The 22597-nt window shown below is 45.3% G+C and overlaps 1 protein-coding gene across 1 annotated transcript in view; it reads right to left on the bottom strand.

Annotated features, from left to right (window-relative positions):
• The window catches only part of MRRF (mitochondrial ribosome recycling factor), a 56033-nt gene that overhangs the window by 11866 nt on the left and 21570 nt on the right, over window positions 1–22597 (bottom strand). Inside the window, exons 5-6 of the mRNA XM_077769748.1 lie at window positions 20947–21038; window positions 348–507 (exon numbers count right to left, since the gene is read on the bottom strand). Of these exons, the coding sequence (XP_077625874.1) occupies window positions 348–507; window positions 20947–21038 (252 nt within the window). The remainder of the gene's footprint in view (window positions 1–347; window positions 508–20946; window positions 21039–22597) is intronic.

Here is a 22597-nt window from a genome sequence, read left to right as displayed (position 1 = left end):
AGCAGTCTGCCTGTGTCAGGATCCATTTTGACCACTTACCAGCAGTGTGGCTTTGAGCGAGTTATTTAGCTTCTCTGAACCTCAGTTTCCCCACAGCCTACTTCACAGCCTTGTCGCAACAGGGAGAAATGAAGTGTCTGGCACGGACCCTGGGACCTCGCAAAGCATCAACAGCATCTTTGCTTCCTCCATATCCCCAGGGCTAAGCCCGGAACAGACACTCAGCCAATCCCGATCATGTCAATGAAAGAACCAGGGGTATTCTGTTTTAGTTTTCCTCTCTTCAGACACAACCAAGTGGTTCCCTGGGTCAGAAACATAAGTACTGCATCTGTTGGCAATAATACCTGTTTCTCTATGAGCCGAATGGTGTCCTCCGAGACCTTGTCTTTTGATTTCTTTAGCTTATTCATTGCATTGGTACGAACTTTCCGTAAAGAATCCTTGGCCTTGTTGGTGTTCTGTTTGGCCAGTTTCACCAGCATTTCCCTGTGCTCCCTGGTCACTCTGATAAAAAACAGAAACAAAAAAGAACATTCAGCAAAAATCATCCTACATATTATCTGCTAGCCAAGAACTTAACATTACTCCGTCCGCTTAGCTCCACAGTTTGTAGCTTCGGTGATGATCTTTACGTTCCTGAAACGTGCCCAGGGCTCTGCTCAGGGTCAAGTAAAGTGCCTGGTGAGTTAGGTGACGAGAGCTAGGAAGAGTACTGCTTAAAAGCTTGAGCTGGGGTACCCTGATCATGCCACTTGACTACACATAACTCACTTCCTCTTCTCAGAGCCCCCACCTGTATAATGGCGATGGTGCGAAGATTAAATGAGATGGTGCACATAAACTGTTTAGTACTGGCCCTGGCCCATTTTAAGTACTCAGTAAAGGGGAAGTTATTATAAGCTCTAAGTCTACCCCTTTCTCTCCCACTAAAGATGCAATGCAAGTGAGCGATGATGCTATGGAAATGGCGCCATCGTCACATCTCTAAATCATCTGGAACAAGTAAGTAGCAATCTTCAGAATCTTAATTATTATAGCAAATTACTTGTGAATCACTTCAAAACTGACCAAGACATAACACTAGTCCCAACATGTGACAAGCACCAGACCAGTAAACTTCCATAAAGAAGCCATGAGAGTGTCTGACACAGGCAGGTGCTTAATGTCAGTCATTTTCACTACTCCTTCCTCCTCAACAATGCCAACAAGCACAATGAGGGCCTACTACAAACTCCTGGGACAGGCACTCTGTAAGCTGAACCTTACAACTATATGAGGCACTTATTCTTCCTATGTTACGTGGACTCATCACAACAACCCAGCAAAGTAACCCAACACATTTGCTCTGCCTTCGTTTCTTGGTCATATACACAGTTGAGTGTCTACTTACCCTACTTACCTTTCAAAACCAGTGTTGGGTATGTGAATGGTTAACAGACCTATAGTCAACACTGATAGGGTCAACACTAATAGACCTCTGTTGTGTTCTTAGGGATCTGAGCCAGGGACAGAGGTCGTAAAGACACATTTACCATGGGAGTGTGGGAAGTGCTGTGGTAAGGGAAGCAGAGAAATACAAGGTGCCACAGGAGCACAAAAGCTCAGCTAACTCGCCAGGAACTGTCCAAGCTGGGGCAGGCGGCAAGTAAGAGAAGACTCTGCTGAAGAAATAATACCTAAATACAGTTATCTTTAGGTCTGCTCACTAGTGTTCTTCTTATTCCTTCCAGTAGGAATGCATTTTTCTCTCCCCTCTAAAGTCTGGTGTGGCCCCACAACTGCTCTGGTCAGTGAAATGTGAGCAGAAATGATGGACCTCAGGGCAGAAGCTTTCATAGCCAGTGCTCTGCCATTTGGTTTCTGTTGGCTGCAGTAAAAGTAGAGATGGAGCTTCCATCACCTTGGGTCCCAGAGTGACTATGATAAACAGCACCCATCAGGCAGCATGAGCAAGAAGAGATTTCTGTGATAAGCCATGGAGACTTGGAGGTTGTCTGTTACTACCACGTAGCCTGTCCTGTCCTGACTAAAACACACACCAGGTTCTGAAGAATGAGTGCTGGTGGTCCATGCTGGCACGGCAAGGGATGGATTTCCAGAAGGAAGAAAAGAGCATGTACAAAGGCTTTCAGTTGCAGAGACCATGTTTCATTTGAGGGATTCCTGAACACAGATAATAAGAAAGTAACAAGAGGCTGGAAACCCATACCATGGAGGGTCTTGGAAGATTATGAGGGCCATTTTACAGATAAAGAAAATGAGGCCCAGTAAGTTTGGGCCAAACCGAGGCTGACCTGTCTCAAAAGCCAAAAGTCTTAATATGACAAAATTCCTCTGCCCCCTGGGTCCTGAAATGGACTTCACTGGCATATGGTTCCTGACCCTCCAATCAGTGTGGTTCTTGCTTGGTAAGGATGATCTAAAGTTCTGGGTATATGTTCCATGTGAAACACCGACAAGCAGGTGTTTAAGATTAGTGGCATCTACCTGCTCTTTTTTTCCCTGACAGGATGAGGGAAAAAAATTAAAGAATTTTGAGAAAGATGAGCTCTGAAGACAAAGCAGGCGGCTGCATTATATATCAATTCTTCTGGATTCAGCTATTTGAAGGTATTCTCAAAATAGAAATGATCCTGATTACCGCCATTATTAAGCCCATCTATGCCAGGAGAGCACTTAAGTACATTCCCTCATAGACCTTCGCAACCATTCTTCCAGCTAGATTCTCACCTACTCCCCCCCCCATCTTCCAATGAGGAAACCGAGGTGCACAGGTGTGGAGTCACTTACCCATGAGCCTGAGTGGCAGGACTGGGATCCAAATCCAGATCCCTCTGTCTTGTATGTTTTCCCTACTCTGTGCTGCCTACCCCTGGCAATCTATTTCAGAGAAATTATGCGCCGCTGCCATCACTTCTGCTTCCAGGCAGAAAGCTTTTTAAAGTCAGTAATACGAATCTTGGGACTGAAATGGACAAAACCACCATGTCAGGAGTTTAGGGATTTGGATCAGATCTTGTTACTTTTATGGTTTTTAATTCATTGAACAAAAATCATGCTGACATGTTTAGGTCTCTTTTTTGTTCTGCCAAAGCATATGTCAGTATAAGGAAGGAAAAGGAAAATTAAAACTTGATCCAGTGATTCAAAAAACTTAATCCTGCTGAAATACTAGGAGGGGCAGAAAATAAATGAATCTGAGTCTGTAGGAAACCTCTTAAACTTCTCTAAACAGAGGTATTTCAAGCTTCTATTTCATATATAATTTGAAATAAGTATCCCACTGCTTTGACAATCTTTAACAAAAAAATTTTTATCTAACCAACTTCCTTTTCACTATATTGTCACATTTACATTTTACATGAAGGAAAAAACCATCTATTTTAAAAAATATATAAATTAGGGGGCGCTTGGGTGACTCAGTCGGTTAAGCATCTGACTTTCGCTTAGGTCATGATCTCGCGGTTCGTGGGTTCGAGCCCCGCGTCAGGTTCTGTGCTGACAGCCAGCTCAGAGCCCGAAGCCTGCTTCAGATTGTGTATCTCCCTCTCTCTCTGACCCTCCCCTGCTCATGCTGTCTCTCTCTCTCTCTCTCAGAAATAAAAAATATATATATGTATTAGGACTCAAAGAAAGCTTAGGAGTAAAAGGCTGTATAAAGAAAACAAAATCGTAATATGTGTAATTTGGCCATAATACAAATTTTGTATTAATATAAATGTGACATTAGTAAATGGTTAACACCAGACAGTTTCCACACATAACAGTACTCAATTATTGTTGACAGTGGCAAAATTGTTTCAGTTTCAGGATGCAAGCACAGAGGCAATCATCTAAGGAAATGGAGAGCGGGGTGCAGTGAGAGGGTAAGAAGTGGGGGCGATGGAGGGCACGCGGAGGGTAGAGAGGAAACAGGGAATAGGCATGCTGGCTTGGGGTGTTGGGCTGAATGGTATCTCATATACAAGTTCAGAAGCAGTTGGCGTGATGGAAGGCACTGGGTTTGAAGTCAGCCAGACCCGTTTCATTCCCATGCCTATCACTCAGAAGCTAAGCATCCTTGGGCAAGCTACTTCATCTCTCTGAGCCTCAGATTCCTCACCTCTAAAATGAAGATAATAAAACACACCTTACCGGGTGATGGGAAGAACCAGACATAACACATATAAAGACCAATAAAGATAGCAGCATATAGTAGCTTTGAATAAATGATAGTGTTTATGAATGTTTTAATCAAATACACTTAATTACTTCCTCATGAAACAACGAGGGCACATCTGTTTTAGAAAAGAAACATACCATATTATGGAAATATTTTAATTCCTTTCCAAACCAGTGATTAATACATCTGATCATCTCCATCTCGCATTCATGGGGTTCTCCGAGCACACGCTGGTTTGTCCTCCAGCTTCTGCACTCAGCTGGTTGGTTCTGAGTACCAGCTCTGCACTTGGCGTACGTTCATTCATCAAGCACTGGCTGAGGCCCCCGAGTCCTGTGCCAGGTCCTGCGCCGGGCCGAGGAGCTCCAGAGAGAAGGCAGGCCTGGTCCAGCTTCCCCAGAGGCGCGGCCCAGTGGCGGAGACAAACCCGTCAGCCACTACTTGGAAAGGGCGTGAGTGGAGCTAGGACAGAGGGGTGGGCCTTCCGCAGGAGGACCAGGCAGGAAAGTACAACTCTGCCTCAAGACTTGGAAAATGCCTTAGAAGCATTTCGGTCCCCCGCATTTCGGGCAGAAGCACGGCGGGAGATCTAACGGCAGGAGGGCAGGAGGCTGCAAAGGTCAAATCTGTCCTGCAGGCCTAGAGTTTTCAAATTCTTCTTTAGCCACAAAACTCTGGCTTCAAAGAAAACCAAGGCAGAGGCTCCATTTATAAATTTATAAAAGAGATAACAAGAGAGCTGTTCCGGTTAATGAGGGGAAGGGCCGCCAGGGAGGGGCGGCGCTCTATGCCAGGCCAAGGACTGAGTCCGCCCTGACTCCCCTCCACTCTGGGCCTGCCATACCTAGCTGAGGGACCTCAAGCAAGTTATTTAAACTCTCTGGGCCTTGGTCTTCACACCTGAAAATAGAAATTAAAACCAAGCAAACGAAAAACCCCAGCATCCACCTTTCAGAGTTCTTGTGAGGATTCCTTGAGAGAATACGTGGAAAGTACACAGTGCAAAGCCTGGCCAGGAATAAACAACCAGAGAATGTCAGCTGCCTTTGCTGCTGTGGTTTACGTGCTGGCCCTCACTGAGGCATCTTCAAATAATGACGAGTTTATTCTTGGAACTTTTTATCAACAGAGAAATGACAGGGCAAACAATCTATGCTGCAGCAAGACCACTTTTTGAGATTCTCTTAGTAATTTAACATCTCACACACATTTTAAAATCCAAATGCTCCCAGCATGTAGCCCTGAAGTTTTCTCTTTTCAGTACTAATTCATTTAGTTTATAGTTTCATACAATAGCTATTTACTGGGCACGTATTGCGTGCCAGCCCTGATGCCAGCCCCAAGGGAAGTGGCATTAAACACACGAGTTTACCGTCTGGCAAGGAACACAGTCATTACACAAACACATGCACAATTAATCAATATGTTACAGTTGTAACAAGCAAAATAAAGACATATAGAGGTCTATGAAAATAATCAGTGGGGGAAGGGAGTCTGACTGAGGTCCCTTGTGGGATTTCAGGAACAAAATGTGGGGACACTCAAGAGGAGTGATATTTAAGGAGGCTGGCGAACCCGGCGAGCCCACGAGTATCCACGCAGGCCCTTCAATGTCACACAGAGGCCTGGTAGGTCCACTGACAAGTAAAGAGACACACAAATGGTATATACACCCAGTGCAAATGCATTCAGCCTTGAAAAGGAAGGAAATTCTGACACATGGTAGCGTGGATAAATCCTGAAAACATTACGCTAAGTGAGATAACCCAGACTCAAAAGGACAAATACTGTATGATTCCACTTTATACGAGATACCAAGATTGTCAAATTTATGGAGACACAAAGAAGAAGAGCAATTACCAGGGGCTAACGGGGGATCAGGGAATGGGAAGTTACTGTTTAGTGGGTATAGACTTTTAGTTTTGCAAAATGACAAAAGAGTTCTAGAGACCGTGCAACAATGTAAATGTACTTAATACCACTGAACTATACATTTTTAAATAATGGTAAATTAAGAAAAAATTTTTAATGTTTGTTTATTTTTGAGAGAGACAGCGTGGGGCTCGAACTCATGAACGGTGAGATCATAGCCTGAGCCGAAGTCAGACACTTAACTGACTGAGCCACCCAGGTGCCCCAATAATGGTAAATTTTTATGAATATCTTAGCACAATAAAAAAGTTTAAAAGAGTCCTAGCAGATTGTTCCCAAGAACAACATGGAGTTCCAGGAGTCTGAGTGAGGCCCAGGAAACATGGTCAGATTTGTATTTTGTATAGATAGTGACATACAACCGAGATCTAAGCACGTGGCAAAAGTCTACCCAGGAGTCTCCAGGCAGGCAGATAGGAAGCTGTGGACCCGCCCTGTAGCAGCATCTTGGCTGGGTGATGAAGACAGCAGCCTTTTCCGCTAGGGTCAGAGGGCCTCCCCGCACAAGGCAGGGGTTTTGGCTGAGCCGGCAGGGTCACACTTTGTTTGTACGTACTCCATCAGGCAGGTCTTCCAGTAACATCCTGGATGGGGGCCTTCCTGCAAAATTCCTTGAGCATGAACAATAAGCACAGGGCATGCCCTGATGGTAACTCACACAGCAGAGAATCTCCCGGATTGAAATGATACTTCCTATTGTTTCAGCGAGAACTGGACACACGGACAAAGCTATCCACCAGGTGCGTGTTAGAGGAAGCTGCGCTCAGCGTGGGCAGTTACAGTAAAACCCAGTTATGGCATGCCAGACACTAGGCTTCGGAAGCGTCACTGGTTACTTAGAGGGGTCTTTAAAAGGTAGAAAAAACATGCTTTAGAGCCAAGAAGACCTCAGGCTGGAATCCTCGCTCTGTTGCTTCTTAGCTTCAGAACTGTCAGCATGCTGTTCAGTGTCTCCAAACCGGCTCTCCGTGTATCAAGCAGGAGGAAGAACATTACGAAGGGGGCAGAGGCAAGGATTAAATGAAATGGTGGTGGCAAGGGCTTGGCGCATGGCCAGCGGGTGCACTACAGGCGCTCCCTGCAGGGTGGCTGCATTCTTACACTTACCACAGGCTCTCCAGGGCTTAGGGATACTAACAGGACGTGAATGGTGAGGGAGAAACCCGTCAAAAGGATTTAGCAGCTTAAGCAGTGGGGGGAAAGAATGGGGACAGAGAAGAGCAGGCGGTGGGAGGTGTGAGCTGGGCTCCAGCAGCTGTGGAGGACAGGCTGAGGGAGAAGGAAGCTGCACACCCAGGTACAGCCCATCAAAACACATCTCTGACAGCTCCACGGAGAGAAACCTTGCCGCCGCCACCGGAGACCTCCCCCCGTAGGAGCATCAGCCTGCAATCAGCTGATGCTGTGCACGCACACACACACACACACCCCACTTCATTGTTTGCCCATGGGCGCTGCCCGATGCCTTGGGGCCACTGGCCCTGAAGGAAATGTTTTTGTTTGTGTAGCCCAGCCAGACTTCCTATGCTTCTAGGTATACAATTCCCCCTCCCCTCTTTCCTCACCCCCACCATCACCAGCTCACTAGCCTGTTTCACATACACTAATGTCTCATAAAGACATCAGGTGTCCGTTTAGCCCGAAGGAAATCGTATGTGCACTTTGGAGGGACTTCTCCACCAGCAGTAACTTTAGTTCTCTCTGGGGACACAACTGGCCACCTGCTTTCAGATGACTGTCCTGTGACTCTCAAAGCCCTGGCTAACCCAGACACACCGTGCTGAGATACAGCCCAGCAGGATGGAAAGAGAAAGGAGGCTGAGGGCTGACGTCGGGGGCTACATCTCCACATTCTCAGCAGAGTGAGCGTGATTAAGTCTGCTGACTTCTTCCCCAGCAGGTTGGAAACCCAAGTTATGTGCAGGTAGAGAAAGAACATGGATTTGGTGGTGAAGGCAGACTTGATTTCCAATCCCAGCTCCGCCACTTACAAGCTGGGTAAGTGTGCACAAGTAATTTGTCTTCTCTGAACTGAGAAGATGTCCAGTGAGCATCCAGGAGAGCAGTCCCTAAAGCCAGACTGCTGGGGTCTGAGGCTCAGATCCATCACATCTTAGCTGCATGGCCCTGGGCAAGTCATGGTACCTCTTTGCCTCAGTTTTCCCATCTGTCAAATGTGTATAGTACCATTAACTTAGTGAGATTGTTGTGGGGATAAGAAGAGGTCGTAAACATGCCGGCACACAGTGATGTGCTCAATAAAGATTGTTTGTTCCTATTTCCTCAACTGTCAAATGAAGGGGAGTGATAAAAATGTTACTTTTTTTCCACAGTGAGTGTTAGGAGCAAAGGAGAGAGGATGGTTAAAGAATTCTGCCTATGTAGGTGTTAACTACTTAAAAGCTAACGATAATATCAGTAATAAAAATAATGGTGACGCCTCCTGCAGAGAGAGTGCACAGCACAGGGGGCCAAGTCCTGGCTGGGAGGAAGATTGCCTGCTTTTCCACCTACTGGGTGACCCTGGGCCCAAAGAGCTCCATTCCCCAGCGAGTCAGGTGCTTCGCCTGTAAAAGAGGAGTAATAATATACCTACTTCAACAGACTGTTAGGACTATATTTGTTGATAGAAGTAGCACCCAGAATAGCAGTGAGCATACAGTAAGTGCTCATACTCATTTATCCCATAAAACACTGATGGCATTGTTGCATACTTACTACATGCTAAGGCCTGTTTCGGGGCTAGGGATACAGCTGACAGAGCTCCTCCTATCCACATTCTACCGAAGGAGAAAGAGAAATGAGTAAGTATATAAAATGAAACAGAAGAGCTATGAAGAAAATAAAGCACAATAGTGAGATAAGGAAGAACCTAATTAAAAAAATTTTTTTAATGTTTTATTTATTTTTGAGAGAGAGATAGAGACAGTGTGAGCAGGGGAGGGTCAGAGAGAGAGGGAGACACAGAATTAGAAGCAGGCTCCAGGCTCTGAGCTAGCTGTCAGCACAGAGCCCGATGCGGGGCTCGAACCCACAAATAGTGAGATCATGACCTGAGCCGAAGTCAGACGCTTAACTGACTGAGCCACCCAGGAGCCCCAGGAAGAACCTTATTATTATCACACTAAGGACCCGTTTGCGTGTGCCTAGACATGACTCAGATGGTACCTGTTCCCCTTCCGATAATAATGATGGAAAGTAACGTCTGCAGAGCTCTCTCCCTGTGCCAGCCTCTGAGCTGACACACTCTCCATGCACTGTGAATCCTCACAACACTCTTAGGACACACTGGCACTATTACCTGGACTTCACAGATAAGAAAAGGGAGGCTCCGACAGATCAAGTAACCTGCCCAAGGCCACTCGACAGGTTCCTGGTAGACCTGGGACGTGAGCCCACTGCAGCTGACCCTCGCATTCTAGACGTCCCTTTGTTGGTGCCCAGCTACTCTTACTAGTGGAAGTGGTCGGAACAGCACTGCTCTTACATTAAAGCCTGCTTAGACACGCAGTTCGTTACTATTCCTCCAGCTCCCCTACAAGTCCAAGTGCACTGGGAAGAAAGGAGAAAGGGAATCCAGAGAGGACTGCAATGGAAAAGTGATCTGACCTACAGCAATCAATTACCTGCCATGTTCTGCAACAGGGGCAGGACACAAAGTGGAGAGGACGGAGGGGGGCAGGAAGAAGAGGAGCTGTACTTTGGGGTGCAGCTTTTACACAGATGTTGGTGGCACTTTCTCCTCAGTCCATGCTCCGCTCTTGATTCCTGATTGCACTTTCTTATGTGTTTCAACCAGAATCTATGTGCTGGGAGGAGGCCCGTTTCACACACGTGGGTCCTGAGATAGCAGGGGATGCGCCTAAAACGCTGCAGGCCGGGTAGGAAGCCACGCCGCAGAGAAGGCGGGCACGCTGACACTGCACGAGGGCCCCTGCAGGACTGGAAGGCAGGAAGAAACAACGTGCTGGAACTCCTCCAGCACAATGAGTGGCCCTGAGAAAGCAGCGATGGCGAGTGGGGGCGGGGGGGGGAGATGGCGGGGGAAGGAAAGGGATGGAGAAGCAGCTGCAGTTGCTCAAATGTGACCGCTTCAGCCCAAAGTAGGTCGTTAAACATTCTTCCCCGACCTTTTTTTCCTTTCAAGACTGCTAAAGGCCTGTATGTGTGCGGGTCGTGTAAGTAAAGGGTATCTCCTGGAATGTACACATCATACACACTACTCCGGTACGAGAGCCACTAGGCAATACAGCAGCTACACAGGAGGCCACAGAGCTGGAAGACAGGTTCCACACTGGCAGCCTGACAAGCAACAGGATAGTGTGGCAAGAACATGGGCTGTGGAAGCAGACAGATGTGACCTGAATAATGACTCCTCCCTTTATTAATCTGTGACCTCGAATGAATTACTTAACTTTCTGATGCCCCAGTACTACATCTGTATTACACCCATCTCAAGAGGGTATTTCTCTGCAGCAGAAAAAACAATGAGATCACGCTGAAAAGATGTACACGAGACATGGTTAAGCNAAAGGGTAGGAAACTGATGCTCCACAAAGCACACCCAGTCAACAGATGGGTTTTGTTTCGCTTGTCATAAAAAAAAAGGAAAAAGGAAAAAAAAAAAAAAAAAAAAAAAAGCAAATATTCAATTCCATTTATATGAACTTAAGTGTATGTATGTGTGTGTGTGTGTGTGTGTGTGTGCACGCGCACACGTGTGTAGGTTTGTATACACGTCTTTTATAATTTGGAAGGATATACGTTAATACATTAAACTTATCAATAGTTACTTTATGGAAGAATATTTGGGGAACAATAAGAGAACTTTCTATTTTTCTGTAAGATTTGAGTTTTTATAATTACAAAAAGAGAGATGAGGGGTGCCTGGGTGGCTCAGTCAGTTGAGCATCCGACTCTTGACTTCAGCTCAAGCCATGATCCCAGGATCATGGGATAGAGCCCTGCATTGGGCTCCATACTGAATGGAGAGCCTGCTTATGATTCTCTCTCTCTCTCTCTCTCTCTCTCTCTCTGCCCCTCTCCCCAGCTCACACACTCTTTCTAAAAAGTAAAAAAGAAACAAAAAGAGATGAAAATCATATATCCAAAAGTCTAGTATCCAGAATACATAAACAACCCTTACAAGCCAATAAAAGGGCAAACAACTCAATTTAAGAACAGGTAGAGAATTTCAGTAGACATTTTTCTAAGGATACACAAATGCCAAACAAGCACATGAAAAGACACTTAACTCCAGCAGTCACTATGGAAATACAGACCAAAACCCTAATGAGACACCACTTCATCCCCATCAGGATGGCGGTAATAATAATAATGATGAACTCAAACAACAAGTGTTAGCGAGGAGATGGAGCAACTGGCACCCTTACACATTACTGGTGGGAATGTAAACTGCGCGGCTCCTGTGGAAAAGTTTGGCAGATCCTCAAAAAGTGAAACAGAGCTGTCCTATGGCCCAGCAACCCCACTCTTATGTATATACCCAAGAGAGCTGAAAGTATGCTTACACAAAAGTTTGTGCAATGATGCTCACGGCGGCACATTATTCCTAACAGCTCAAAATTTCACCAACTTATGAGTGGATAAATAAAATGTGCATACAATGGAATATGATTTGGCATTAAAAAGAATGAAGTACTTATACATGCTAGAACATGGATGAACCTTGAAAACATTACGCAAAGTGAAAAAAGGCAGTCACCAAACACCACATAATGTGTAATTCCATTTTTATGAAATGCTCAGAAGAGGGAAATCTAGAGAGATGGAAAGCAGATCCGTGGTGGCCTACGGCAATTCTGAGGGGGGTGAGGGGACTGGAGGGTAAAGCTGGGAGTGACTGCTAGCAGGCACGTTTCTTTTTGATGTAAAAGGTCCTAAAATTGATCATGGTGATGGTTGTACAACTCTCTGAAGACACCAGAACCCGCTGAATCGTACATTTTAAAGGGGTGAATTATATCTCAATAAAGCTGTTCAACAAGGTCATATGCCTATTTGGTTCTTGTCACTGAACAGGGCTTGTCTCCTGGATGGAAAATGTAATGACAGGTGGCACACCTGTCTCCTCCCTGGGGAACGGCAGTGATGACAGCACTCCCTGTAACAGTTACCCATCACCACACAGAAAAGGTCACTGGAATGCTCCGTAACAACGGCTACCTTGATAGCAACAACTTAAAAACTAACATTCACTCTCACTGACTTTCTTTCCTCTCTTCACTAGTGTCAGGCCTGCATCCATGGTCCAAAGGCTCTCCCCTCTACTGCTGCTCCCCTCTCCTTGATCATCTCAGGAGTTTCTCCCAATAAATCTTCACAAAAGTAAACATGGCTATTATCCCATTTTACAGATGAGGACACTGAGACTCAGGGAATTGAAATAACTAGCATAAGGTCACAGAACTCTCTTTACTGGTTTTCTTTTCACAGTTTTTCTGACTGTAAGCTTGGCTCCCCCAGCCCTCAATGCTGGCTCTCCCGGGCTGCACTGCAGCTCCCCACCCCTGGGGAACTCAGCCTGCGGACCACCCTACCTACCTTGTCCAGCTTGCTCTCTCTGGAAAAACCTGGTCATTGGTCATGAGAAACCATACACTGGGATATGGCGGGGGAAAACCACTTGGGAAAGGGGATTTGGGCTAGGAGAACTATAACTCGGGGCTTTTTACTGGCAACTGGTAAAATGGCCAGGTCTGATCCTGAGTGGAATTCTCCTCCATGCTGTGACCTAAGAACAAAGTCTGGGGAAAGGAACCTCGCCTGGGCATAAGGTCTATCATCCCTGACTGAAGGAAAAGCGGGAGCCAATGATGGCAACCGTCCAGCTGCCGGGAGGCCCTGCAGAGCAGCTCAGTGGGCGGAGGGTGACGGGAAGAGCCAAGGTCCCTCTGCTTACCAGAAACACAGCAAATCTCACACCATCGGCCGGACTAGTCAACAGACTTTCTTGTTTGGGACAGACCTCCTAGGAGGTCTTATTCACCACAATTCACATTCCCAAGAACAAACTGAATGCTTATTAACAAGCAAACTACAGTGTTCCTGAGTAACTGAAATTCCAAGATAATTACAATGTAATGACTCCATTCTTCCCACCCCTAAAAATGGAGGAAAAGATAGAAAAACTGGACATGGGATTGGGGGTGAAAGGTGGTGAGGAAGAGGGTCAAAGTTAAGGACTAAAAGAGCAATCAGGACACAGAAGTAAAGTGTCACTGGTTTTACTGCCAAATAATCAGAAGACTGCTTCCAAGAACTCCTTAACCAAGAGAATTAGATACAGTCAAATACTAGAAGACACAGGAATTAAAACTGATTAAGTACCTATGACATTCCAAGTCCCACATAAAGAGCAACCCGTATAATATCCCAGTACTCCTCACAATCATAAAAATTATTCCCATTTTACAGATAAGGAGGCTGAACCTTCCAACAATTAAGCAGCAGGCGCATTCCCCGGACCTCTGCTAGGCAATGACCATAATGCCAGAGGGACTCCTTTAACATGCGACCTGCTCAGGAGTGCCCACCCCTTCAGCCTGGGTGACTTCCTCAGGGGTGCCGTGCAGGGTGAGTCTCCTCCCACCCTAACCACCCCCACCCCCCCTTTCTTCACTGGCGGCAGGCCTGTGCTGTCTCTCTCGTGGGCATTTCCTCCCATAAACCTCTTGCACATCTGAGTCTGTCCTTGCATCTACTTCTCAGAGAACCCAAGGTGACAAACCCAGAGTGACACTACAGGGATTTGAGCCCCAAAGCCCTTGTGCTTTCCTTTCTACATAGAGATTAAGTGATAGATAAATCAGGTCATTAAATCCAGTGAATATTCTCAGACCCTCTCTCCCTGGACTTACCAGCCATGTTCAGCATAGCCAATGACTCCCGTCTCTTTAAAACACTTTGCTCGGTTGGGGCACCTGGGTGGCTCAGTCAGTTAAGCGTCTGACTTCAGCTCTGGTCATGATCTCTTGGTTTGTGAGTTCGAGCCCTGCATTGGGCTCTTTGCTGACAGCTCAGAGCCTAGAGCCTGCTTTAGATTCTGTGTCTCCCTCTCTCTGCCCCTCCCCAGTTCACACTCTGTCTCACTCTCTCAAAAATAAATAAACATTAAAAAAAAATGTAAAACACTTTGCTCAGTTTCCCGGACTCCACACCCTCCCGCTTTTCTGGCCACTTAGTCTCAGTCTCCTTTGCTGGCTTCTCCTTACCGCCCTGACCCATACTTCTTGAAAGTAAAGCGTCAAGGCCCTAGCCACCAAACCCCTTCTCTTCGTGATCTACCTTCCCTTCTAAAACAATCTACCTAGAGGTGCCTGGGTAGCTCAGGCAGATCTCACAGTTCCTGGATTTGAGCTCCGCATCAGGCTCTGACAGCACAGCGCCTGCTTGGGATTCTCTCTCTCTCTCTCTCTCTCTCTGCCCCTCCCCTGGTCGTATGTGCTCTCTGTCTCTTGGTCTCTCTCTCTCTCTAAAAATAAATAAATAAACTTAAAAGAAAAAAATCTCACTTAATTTCATGGCATCCTCTACATGGTTATACTTCCTAGATTTCTCTCCCTGGTCCACACCTGTCTTCTGAGCTCTAAACTTACAGATCAAACAGCCTACTTGACCTCCCCACTTAGGTATCTACTAGTATCCCCAGATAAACATGGACAAAACCCGCTTCTGCACACCCAACTTGCTTTCCCACAGTCTGTCCTGTCAGTGAGGGGCAATCCCATCCCTCTAGGTGCTCAGGCCAAAACCCCTGGAGGCATATTTATATTTAGTTCTTTCTTTCTAAATCCACAACTAATCTGCTAGCAAATCCTGGCAGCTTTTTCTTTAAAATGTATCCAGAGTCTGACCACTTCTTATCAACTCCACCATTACTAAGCTAGTCCAGGCCACCATGACGCCTGGACTACCACGATAGCTCCTAACTGGCCCCTGCTTTCACTCCTTGCCTTCCTACAGCAGAATTCTCAAATTAGCCACCATTGCAATCCTTTGAAAACCTAACTCAGATCATGTCACTCCCTAGCTCAAAACCCTCCAGTGACTTCCCATCCCATTCCAAGCAAAAGTTAAACTCCTTGTAATGATCTATAAAACTACAATGGTTAATTTTATGTGTCAATTTAAGTAGGCCACAGGGTGACCAGCTATACGGTCAAACATTATTCTAGATGTTTCTACAAGGGTGTTTGGGGATGAGTTTAACATTTAAATCAATAGACTGAGGAAAGCAGTTGGGTCTGAGGACCCCTGGAGGGGTCACTTGCGGGAGGCCACAGACTACTGTCTGGCCCTGAAATGTCAGCGTCTCTAAGCAGCTCAGCAATATGCAGCACACTGTCGCAACAAGCACTCAGACAATCAGGCAGCAGTAGCGACACCAAGGACCCCCACGTTCTGTTCACTTGTTTCCGAACTTACAGCCCCCCTCCCTTCCCATTCCCAGCAGAACAGGAAGCACACCTTGAAGATCATTATGACACTGTTGGTCAGAGAAAAACTTTCAACAACAAAGAGGTTCAAGAGCTGGGAACTAGTTAATGCTGTATGTAAAATGCAACCACTATGCATCCTTTAAAAAGAGTGAGGAAGAATTCTCATCAGAGAGTAATGACGCATTGTTAAGTTAAAAAACAAGGGCAGAACAGTCTGTATAATTTAATCCCTTATCATTACAAGAAAAATGGAGAAGGAGATATAGACGTGTTTGAATCTGCACAGGGAAAAAAAAAATCTAGAAAATCAAGGTGCTAAGAGTGGTTCCCCACGGAGAACAGGATGGAGGTATTTTAATTTTTTCTTTAATTCTACTTAAAATAAAATCGATGCGGACATTGATGGAAAATAATGAAAGAGGAGGACAATCAAGGAAGAACGCAGCCTCAGCAGGGAGTGAGTCAATCACATGTGCTTTTATTTCTTCAGTGAATTCATGATTCCTTACAGGTTTCCTTCAAGGCAGACACGAGGTCAGTGCTCTGCCCCAAGCAGCTTCATTCTACCGTGTGTGGTTTTCTCACTGAGATGTGGTAGCACAATGAGCAAGGGAGCGTGTGTGTGTCTGCTTGCTTGTGTGGGGGCACAGCAAAGACATGAGTGGGGCAGGGGCAGCAACTGGCCTGATGAAAAGGATCTCCTGCTCAAAACTTTCCAGAGTCCCCGATTAAGAAGTGAAAGAGTGATATTCCAGAGAGATGTGCCATCAGGAGACGAGAACAGGCAAAACGGCAGTTAAAATAGTTAAGACCCGAGTTCTAACCCCGCCTCTGCCACTTAGCAGCTTTATGATGGCCATGATCTTCGGTTATCTCCCCAAATGGCCATTAAGAATAGTCTCCCGACCTCATGGGAGTGTAATGAGGAGGAGAAACTACAAAGCATCCAGCACGGCACCCTCGGGTGCCGCACCTGCATGGAAGGTAGTTAATAAACAGCCCCAAAGCTGATTTCACAGCTAGGAAAGGAAAGCAGAAGAAACGATTTCAGTGACCCAGATTAACAGGACTGGTCAAAGAATCTATCCAGCAGGCTGACTTCTCTAAATCAAAGAACGCCAGCCAGAGAAGAAAACAAAAGCTACACGCACTGCCAGTGGGGACAGATGGAACCCAGCCTCTGAGGCTCAGTGGTACCATACTGAAGACAGCCCTGAGAGACCCGCACACAGCTGCAAGGGCCTGGGTTCCCAGAGGCTGTGAAAGACGGCTCCGGGTCTGACCTGTTGTCGATTTAGGATTTATCTTCCCCCTACTTCCTAAAAGGATCAGAGGCAGATTCTAGTACAAGTCACATACTCAGTAGACTCATTTAAATAAGAATGTAAGAATCAGAGAAATATAATGAAGGCGAGGTACTAGCTGAGATCTGTGGCAACTGCAAATAAAACTTAGCTATGGGCAGCCAGAGTTAAGGCCAGAAAACTTGCAGACTGCTCGTTAGGCAGAAGAGGAATCCAGATCAATCAGGAAAGGCAAATTTTCCTAAAACTAAACTTGAAATTTCATAATCATAAACTGATCCTAGGGATATATGCCTCTGGTTCTACCTCACCTCCCAATCACCTCATGTAAGCTTTAGGGTATTATGCTATTATGCTCCTCCTCACAACTTTGTCAATTACCAGCCATCTGACCCAGAACCAATGCCTCACTTCTCTGAATCTGTCTCCTCATCGTTAAAAGGGAACAATGCTCCGACCTCTCTATGAAAGGGAATGGAGGAACATTTGCTAGCATTCATTCACTGGGTGCCGGCTAAACATCAAAATCTTTGTGTATATTATCTCACTGAAATCTCCCAATAACCACACCCAAGCCCCGTAAATATTTTACAGATAATCTCCCAGAGATTCAGAGAGGTGGGGACAGTTGCCATGGTCACACAGCGACAAAGTGGAACAGGATGAACTCAACTGCGTGCTTCCGTGATACCAAGGCAGAAATTTAGCTCTATACTCTGCCACTTTCTCCATCTATGTTAAGCACCTAATGAGGTCCTGGGATGTAGTAGGTACTCAATATATTAGTTCCCTTCCTCACTTCTTCCCTTCTCCTTAACCAGAATTACATATATCTAGAAAATTAAGTTTACTGAAATAATATCAGTATCTTTTATTTACATAGTTTCTTTCCTCTAAGGAGATCATACGACCTAATCTATTTTCTCTACTAATCCCATGAAATCTCTACCTATCATTATGTATTATTTCACTTACTTTGCAAGTAATGAACTGGCAGGCAGCAAGCTGCTAGGGTGACGTGCCCACAGTCATGTGGAAGTCACTGTCAAAACCAAATAAAAACCTTGGTCCTCTTTACGTCTAAATCAACCTTTATCCTCTCATGTGACACAGGCTCCATAATGAAGAACAGATCATTCATTTTTTATCTGGAAAACTACCAAACGTATAATTCAGTCAGGGGCCTCCTGACCTTACCACCTTGTCAAAGGGAAGTAAGTATATAAAAAATGAGGTTTGCAGGAGCAGACGGTTTTGGTCCGTCAACTTTCTCTTAGATTACTCCCATTAACCAACATAAAATAATGTAAAATATAATGTAACAGATCCCCAAGTCTTTGGAAATTTAAGTAAAACTCACTGATCCTTCAAACTCACATAGGGGCTACAGAGGTGCACATTATGTCAACTGGGTCTTAAAAGAAGAATATGATACACAATCAGGCCACTCTAAGGAGAAGCTAAGTCAGCAATGAGCATTCAGCAGCAGAAATCCACAGCACCACAGAATTGTAAAGTTCAGAGGGACCTGGCAAGCCACTGAGAACAATCTTCATCTGGTATATGAGGAAACTGAGGCTCGTGGAGGTTAAGTAGCTTTTCCAAGATTATGCAGACAAAAGACCAAGAACTAAAAAATAGGGGTGCCTGGGTGGCTCAGTCAGTTCAGTGTCCGACTTAGCGCAGGTCATGATATCGCGGTTTGTGGGTTCAAGCCCTGCGTCGGGCTCTGTGCTGACAGCTCAGAGCCTGGAGCTTGCTTCAGATTCTGTGTCTCCCTCTCTCTCTGCCCCTCCCCTGCTTGCACTCACTCTCTCTCTCAAAAACAAATAAACGTTAACAATTTTTTACAAAGAAGAGCTACCAAATAAGTCTATTATCCATTCCACTTGCAAGTCTTACATTTGCTGTCCATGAGTACACATAGCACTTTCCAGAATTACCCACCTATAAAGACAGTGCAGGATAAATAGCACGTGCTCTAGTAACAGAAAAACTGAGGATTCGAATCCTGACCACCACTTACTGGTCAAATGATCTTGGGCAAGTCCCTTAATTTCTTTGAATTTCAATTTTTCATCCCTAAGCTGTGGATAACAGTAAATTCCACAGATAAGCTGCAGATGATATAAAAAAGGGGCCTGGCCACAGCCTGTGAGCTCCATGAAGATAAACATCAGGTTGGTACATCCCTAGCCCCCAGCACAGAGCCTTTATATTTGTAAAAATTTGCTGAGCAGATCAATGAACTAACCAAGCAAATAGGTACTGGACTTGAACCCAGGTCTACTTGGTTCTTAAACACTAGGTTATATTGCTCCCAACTCACATGATTTCAAAGCACAGTGTCAATAGTGACTTACAGAATACGAGAACACAATGAAATAAGACAGCCATTTTCTGGTCATAAAGCAGAAAGAAAGTTCACTGGGCAAAGTGCCTGGACTCTCAGTGTTGGGATTGGTTCCTATTGCTAGTGTGGGCACATCGTGAGGCTTTAGAATCAATTAAGCCTAGGCATAGGTCCCAGCTTTAGCATAAGCCGAATGATCTTAGACACATTACTTTACTTCTCTGAGCCTAAATTTCCATACCCGGAATAAACGTACTTCACAGGACTGCGTGAGAAGTGAGGCAATATATGTAAAGAAATATAACACAGCGTGTGGCACAAAAAGACTCTATTTCCCTTCTAGTTGCTTGCAGGCTTCATTCATTCATTTCATCTAGGTCTCTGATCAAATGTCACTCCCTTCTGAACCTTTCTATCTGCAATAAAAACCTTAATCCTCTCTCCTCTTACCCTGCTTATTCTCTTTCATCGTCCTCATCCTCACTTGACATTACATCTTGTGTTTGTTTGCCTTTCTGTTTACTATTCCTACTCAACTGTAAGGCAAGCCCAGGAACACAGTAGCTTTGTCTTGCTTCTTTTATTTACTGCTGTCTCTCAACCACCAGGAAAGTGCCTGACATGCAGATAGTGCTTAATAAATATTTGCTGAATGACTAAATGAATTAATTCAACACTGACTTGGGATCTGCTGTCCCAGAAGTATTATGGAGGAAGAGGGACTTACAGATAAATAAGAAATGAGATGACAAAAGGAGAAACTACTTTGCCTGCTCTGGAATCTGCAAAGATTTCTAACTCACCTGGACCATCGTAGTGGCCTCCTGCCTATTCATAAATGTCTACTCTGTCCCCCGACATTCCATTTGTTCATCCGCAGCCAGAAAGACCCCCAAAAAGTTAACATCGGATCAAATTGCTCTGCCTAAACCCCTCCAGTGGCTTCCCATTCCAAGTAGAGTAAAGCCCAAACTCCTTACCATGGGGAGAGGAGCCCATCTTCCACTCTGTCTCCCTGCCCCCCTCCCTGAGTTTCAGGCACACTGGCTTTCTCCTTCTCAAACATGCCAAGGTCTTGTTATTTTTTAATTTAAAAATAAACATACATTTTTATTCATTCAAAACTCCAAGTTCTATTTATATAATTAACAATATTCTGTTCTAATGCCTCCATTTTTCAACAAGCAAGGACGAATGTAAAAATTAACTCTTAAAGGAACATGAGTGTCGAGGTCTTTTCTGACTCGGGGCCTTTGTGCTGGCTGCTCAGTAGGCCTGAAAAGCCCCTCCCCCAGGCTGGCTCTTCCTCCCCATTCAGCTCAGCAAAAATGTCACCTCCTTAAGGAGCCCTCCCAGGCCAACTTTGTCCCCCCACCATCACCCTCATCAAGTCGCTCTATGGGGTCCCACCACCTTTACTTTCCCCACACCATTTCATTATCTGGTATGACTTTACTGTTTATGTGTCCCACCTTCCCAACCTGGAATGTACCCTACATGCAGACAAGGGCTCTGGCAGGTTCATTGCTGCATCTCCAGCCCCTAGCATGTAGTAGGCCCGCAGTAAATATTTCTGAATCAGTAAATTGGATCTCAAAGGATCCTGGGGTTTGCCAGGGTAAGAATACAGGTAAAATATGCTACAGGCCTCACAGTATCATGGCGTGTTGGTTTCCTTCCAAGGACAACTGCCCCATTGCATCAAAAGATGTGGATTTTAACCAAACTTACTTAGGAATCGGTACCCGAATTAGCGTCCCTTCCACTTCTGGGTTCAGATTCATTCCACTTTCTCTTATAGCCTTGATAGCTGCAGCTGTACACTGAAAACCAGATCAAAAGGTAAACAGAATTAGTAAATAATTATTACCAGATGCAAGCCCTCTGTCGATAACTGGCAACCCATCTTGGCAGAACATGGAAACATTTAGTTCTGTTACCAGTAAGATCAGGAAGTTACATTGGTGTAGAGTGCTTTGATCAAGCTGAATAGCAAACTATGTCCACTCCTGGTACCAGTGTACTGCGGGAGGGAAGAAAAGCAAAGAGAAGGAAAAAATAAAAAGAAAACAGCTCTGCTTCTTTGAAAAGATTTCAATGGTTTGAGGCAACACAGATCAAAACCACAATAAATCCTCAAGGGAGGGGGGCTGGTCTGTACAAAGATTGGTGTAAAGACAGATGAAAGATTTTATACATTAAAAATTCCAGTTGACATTTTACACTCAAAATATACCAGTGCCGATTTGGAATGAGTAAATAAATTTAACTCATTCGCATCTACGCTCACACCAACCTCACTCATGTTTTGGAATGAGCAGTGAGTCTCTGCTGGTATGTGCTCTAGGAAAGGCAGTACGGTGTAGTAGTCAAAAGCCTGGGCGTTGGAGTCAGGAAGATCTCAGTCCAAATCCTAGCTCTGGTAACCATGTGACCCGGGGCAACAATCCTGACCCGAGGTCTCCATGTTGTAACCTGAGAGGACATGGTACCTGTATCTCCCAGAGGATTCAATGAGGTAACATGAACAATGCATCTTGCTCTGTGCCTGGCACACAGTAACACCCAGGCAAGGGGCGTTGTCACCTGAACTCATTCTATAAAGGTAAGAATGTGCAAATCCCCCAACAAGGCTGAGCTGATGTCATCAGCCAGCTGATGCGCTCTTGTCCTGCCTGACATCCTTCACGGTCTTCTCTGATACAGTCTTGCTCTCTACTGTGTCAGGCAGCCCGAGGTACATGGATTTCCCAATGTGCCTCACCTCAAACAACATAACTACACCTGCTATGAAACCCTAAAGGATAAAACAAAGCAGTGTGGATGGGAGATACCTTCATTGGCACAGCAATGTGGAATTCAAGCAAACAAGGCCTCTGACATCTTCAAAGATTTTTAGGTTTGGCCAGAGTTGGTGTACTTCACTTGGATTCACAGGGCCAATTCTTGGCCCTAAGTTCCTCCCTAGACTTTGTGGTTTAATGAATGGGGTTTGTTGCACACCTATTTTGTTCTGGTTTTGAGAGAGTGCCTAAAAATCTTATCTATTTCATACTGACACGACCTTAATTCTGCAAGGACATAAGGTATTACCATAAGGTGAAAAATGACAAACTACAAGTCCACATGCAAATGAATCATCCCTTTGGAAGGCCGTCACAGAATATAACACAGTGTGACCATTGCTTAAAACAGTAAATTCTTCAAATGGTACCCCTGACCACGGACTGCTGGAGCTGGATGGGATCTCTGACACAATGGAGTTCAGTCCCTTCCCCACGTAAACAGGGACCCTACACACATATCCGGTCCTCCCTGAGAGCCAAGAGCAGTGGACTGAGGATCTTGCCCATCATATTTCTGGTTACTGGCAGAGTCAGGA

The sequence above is a fragment of the Crocuta crocuta genome, unplaced genomic scaffold (genome assembly GCF_008692635.1).
Source record: "Crocuta crocuta isolate KB4526 unplaced genomic scaffold, BGI_CrCroc_1.0 scaffold95, whole genome shotgun sequence".
NCBI lineage: Eukaryota > Metazoa > Chordata > Mammalia > Carnivora > Hyaenidae > Crocuta > Crocuta crocuta.
Note: the sequence above shows the minus strand (reverse complement) of the source record. Positions and strands in the feature narration are given on the sequence as shown.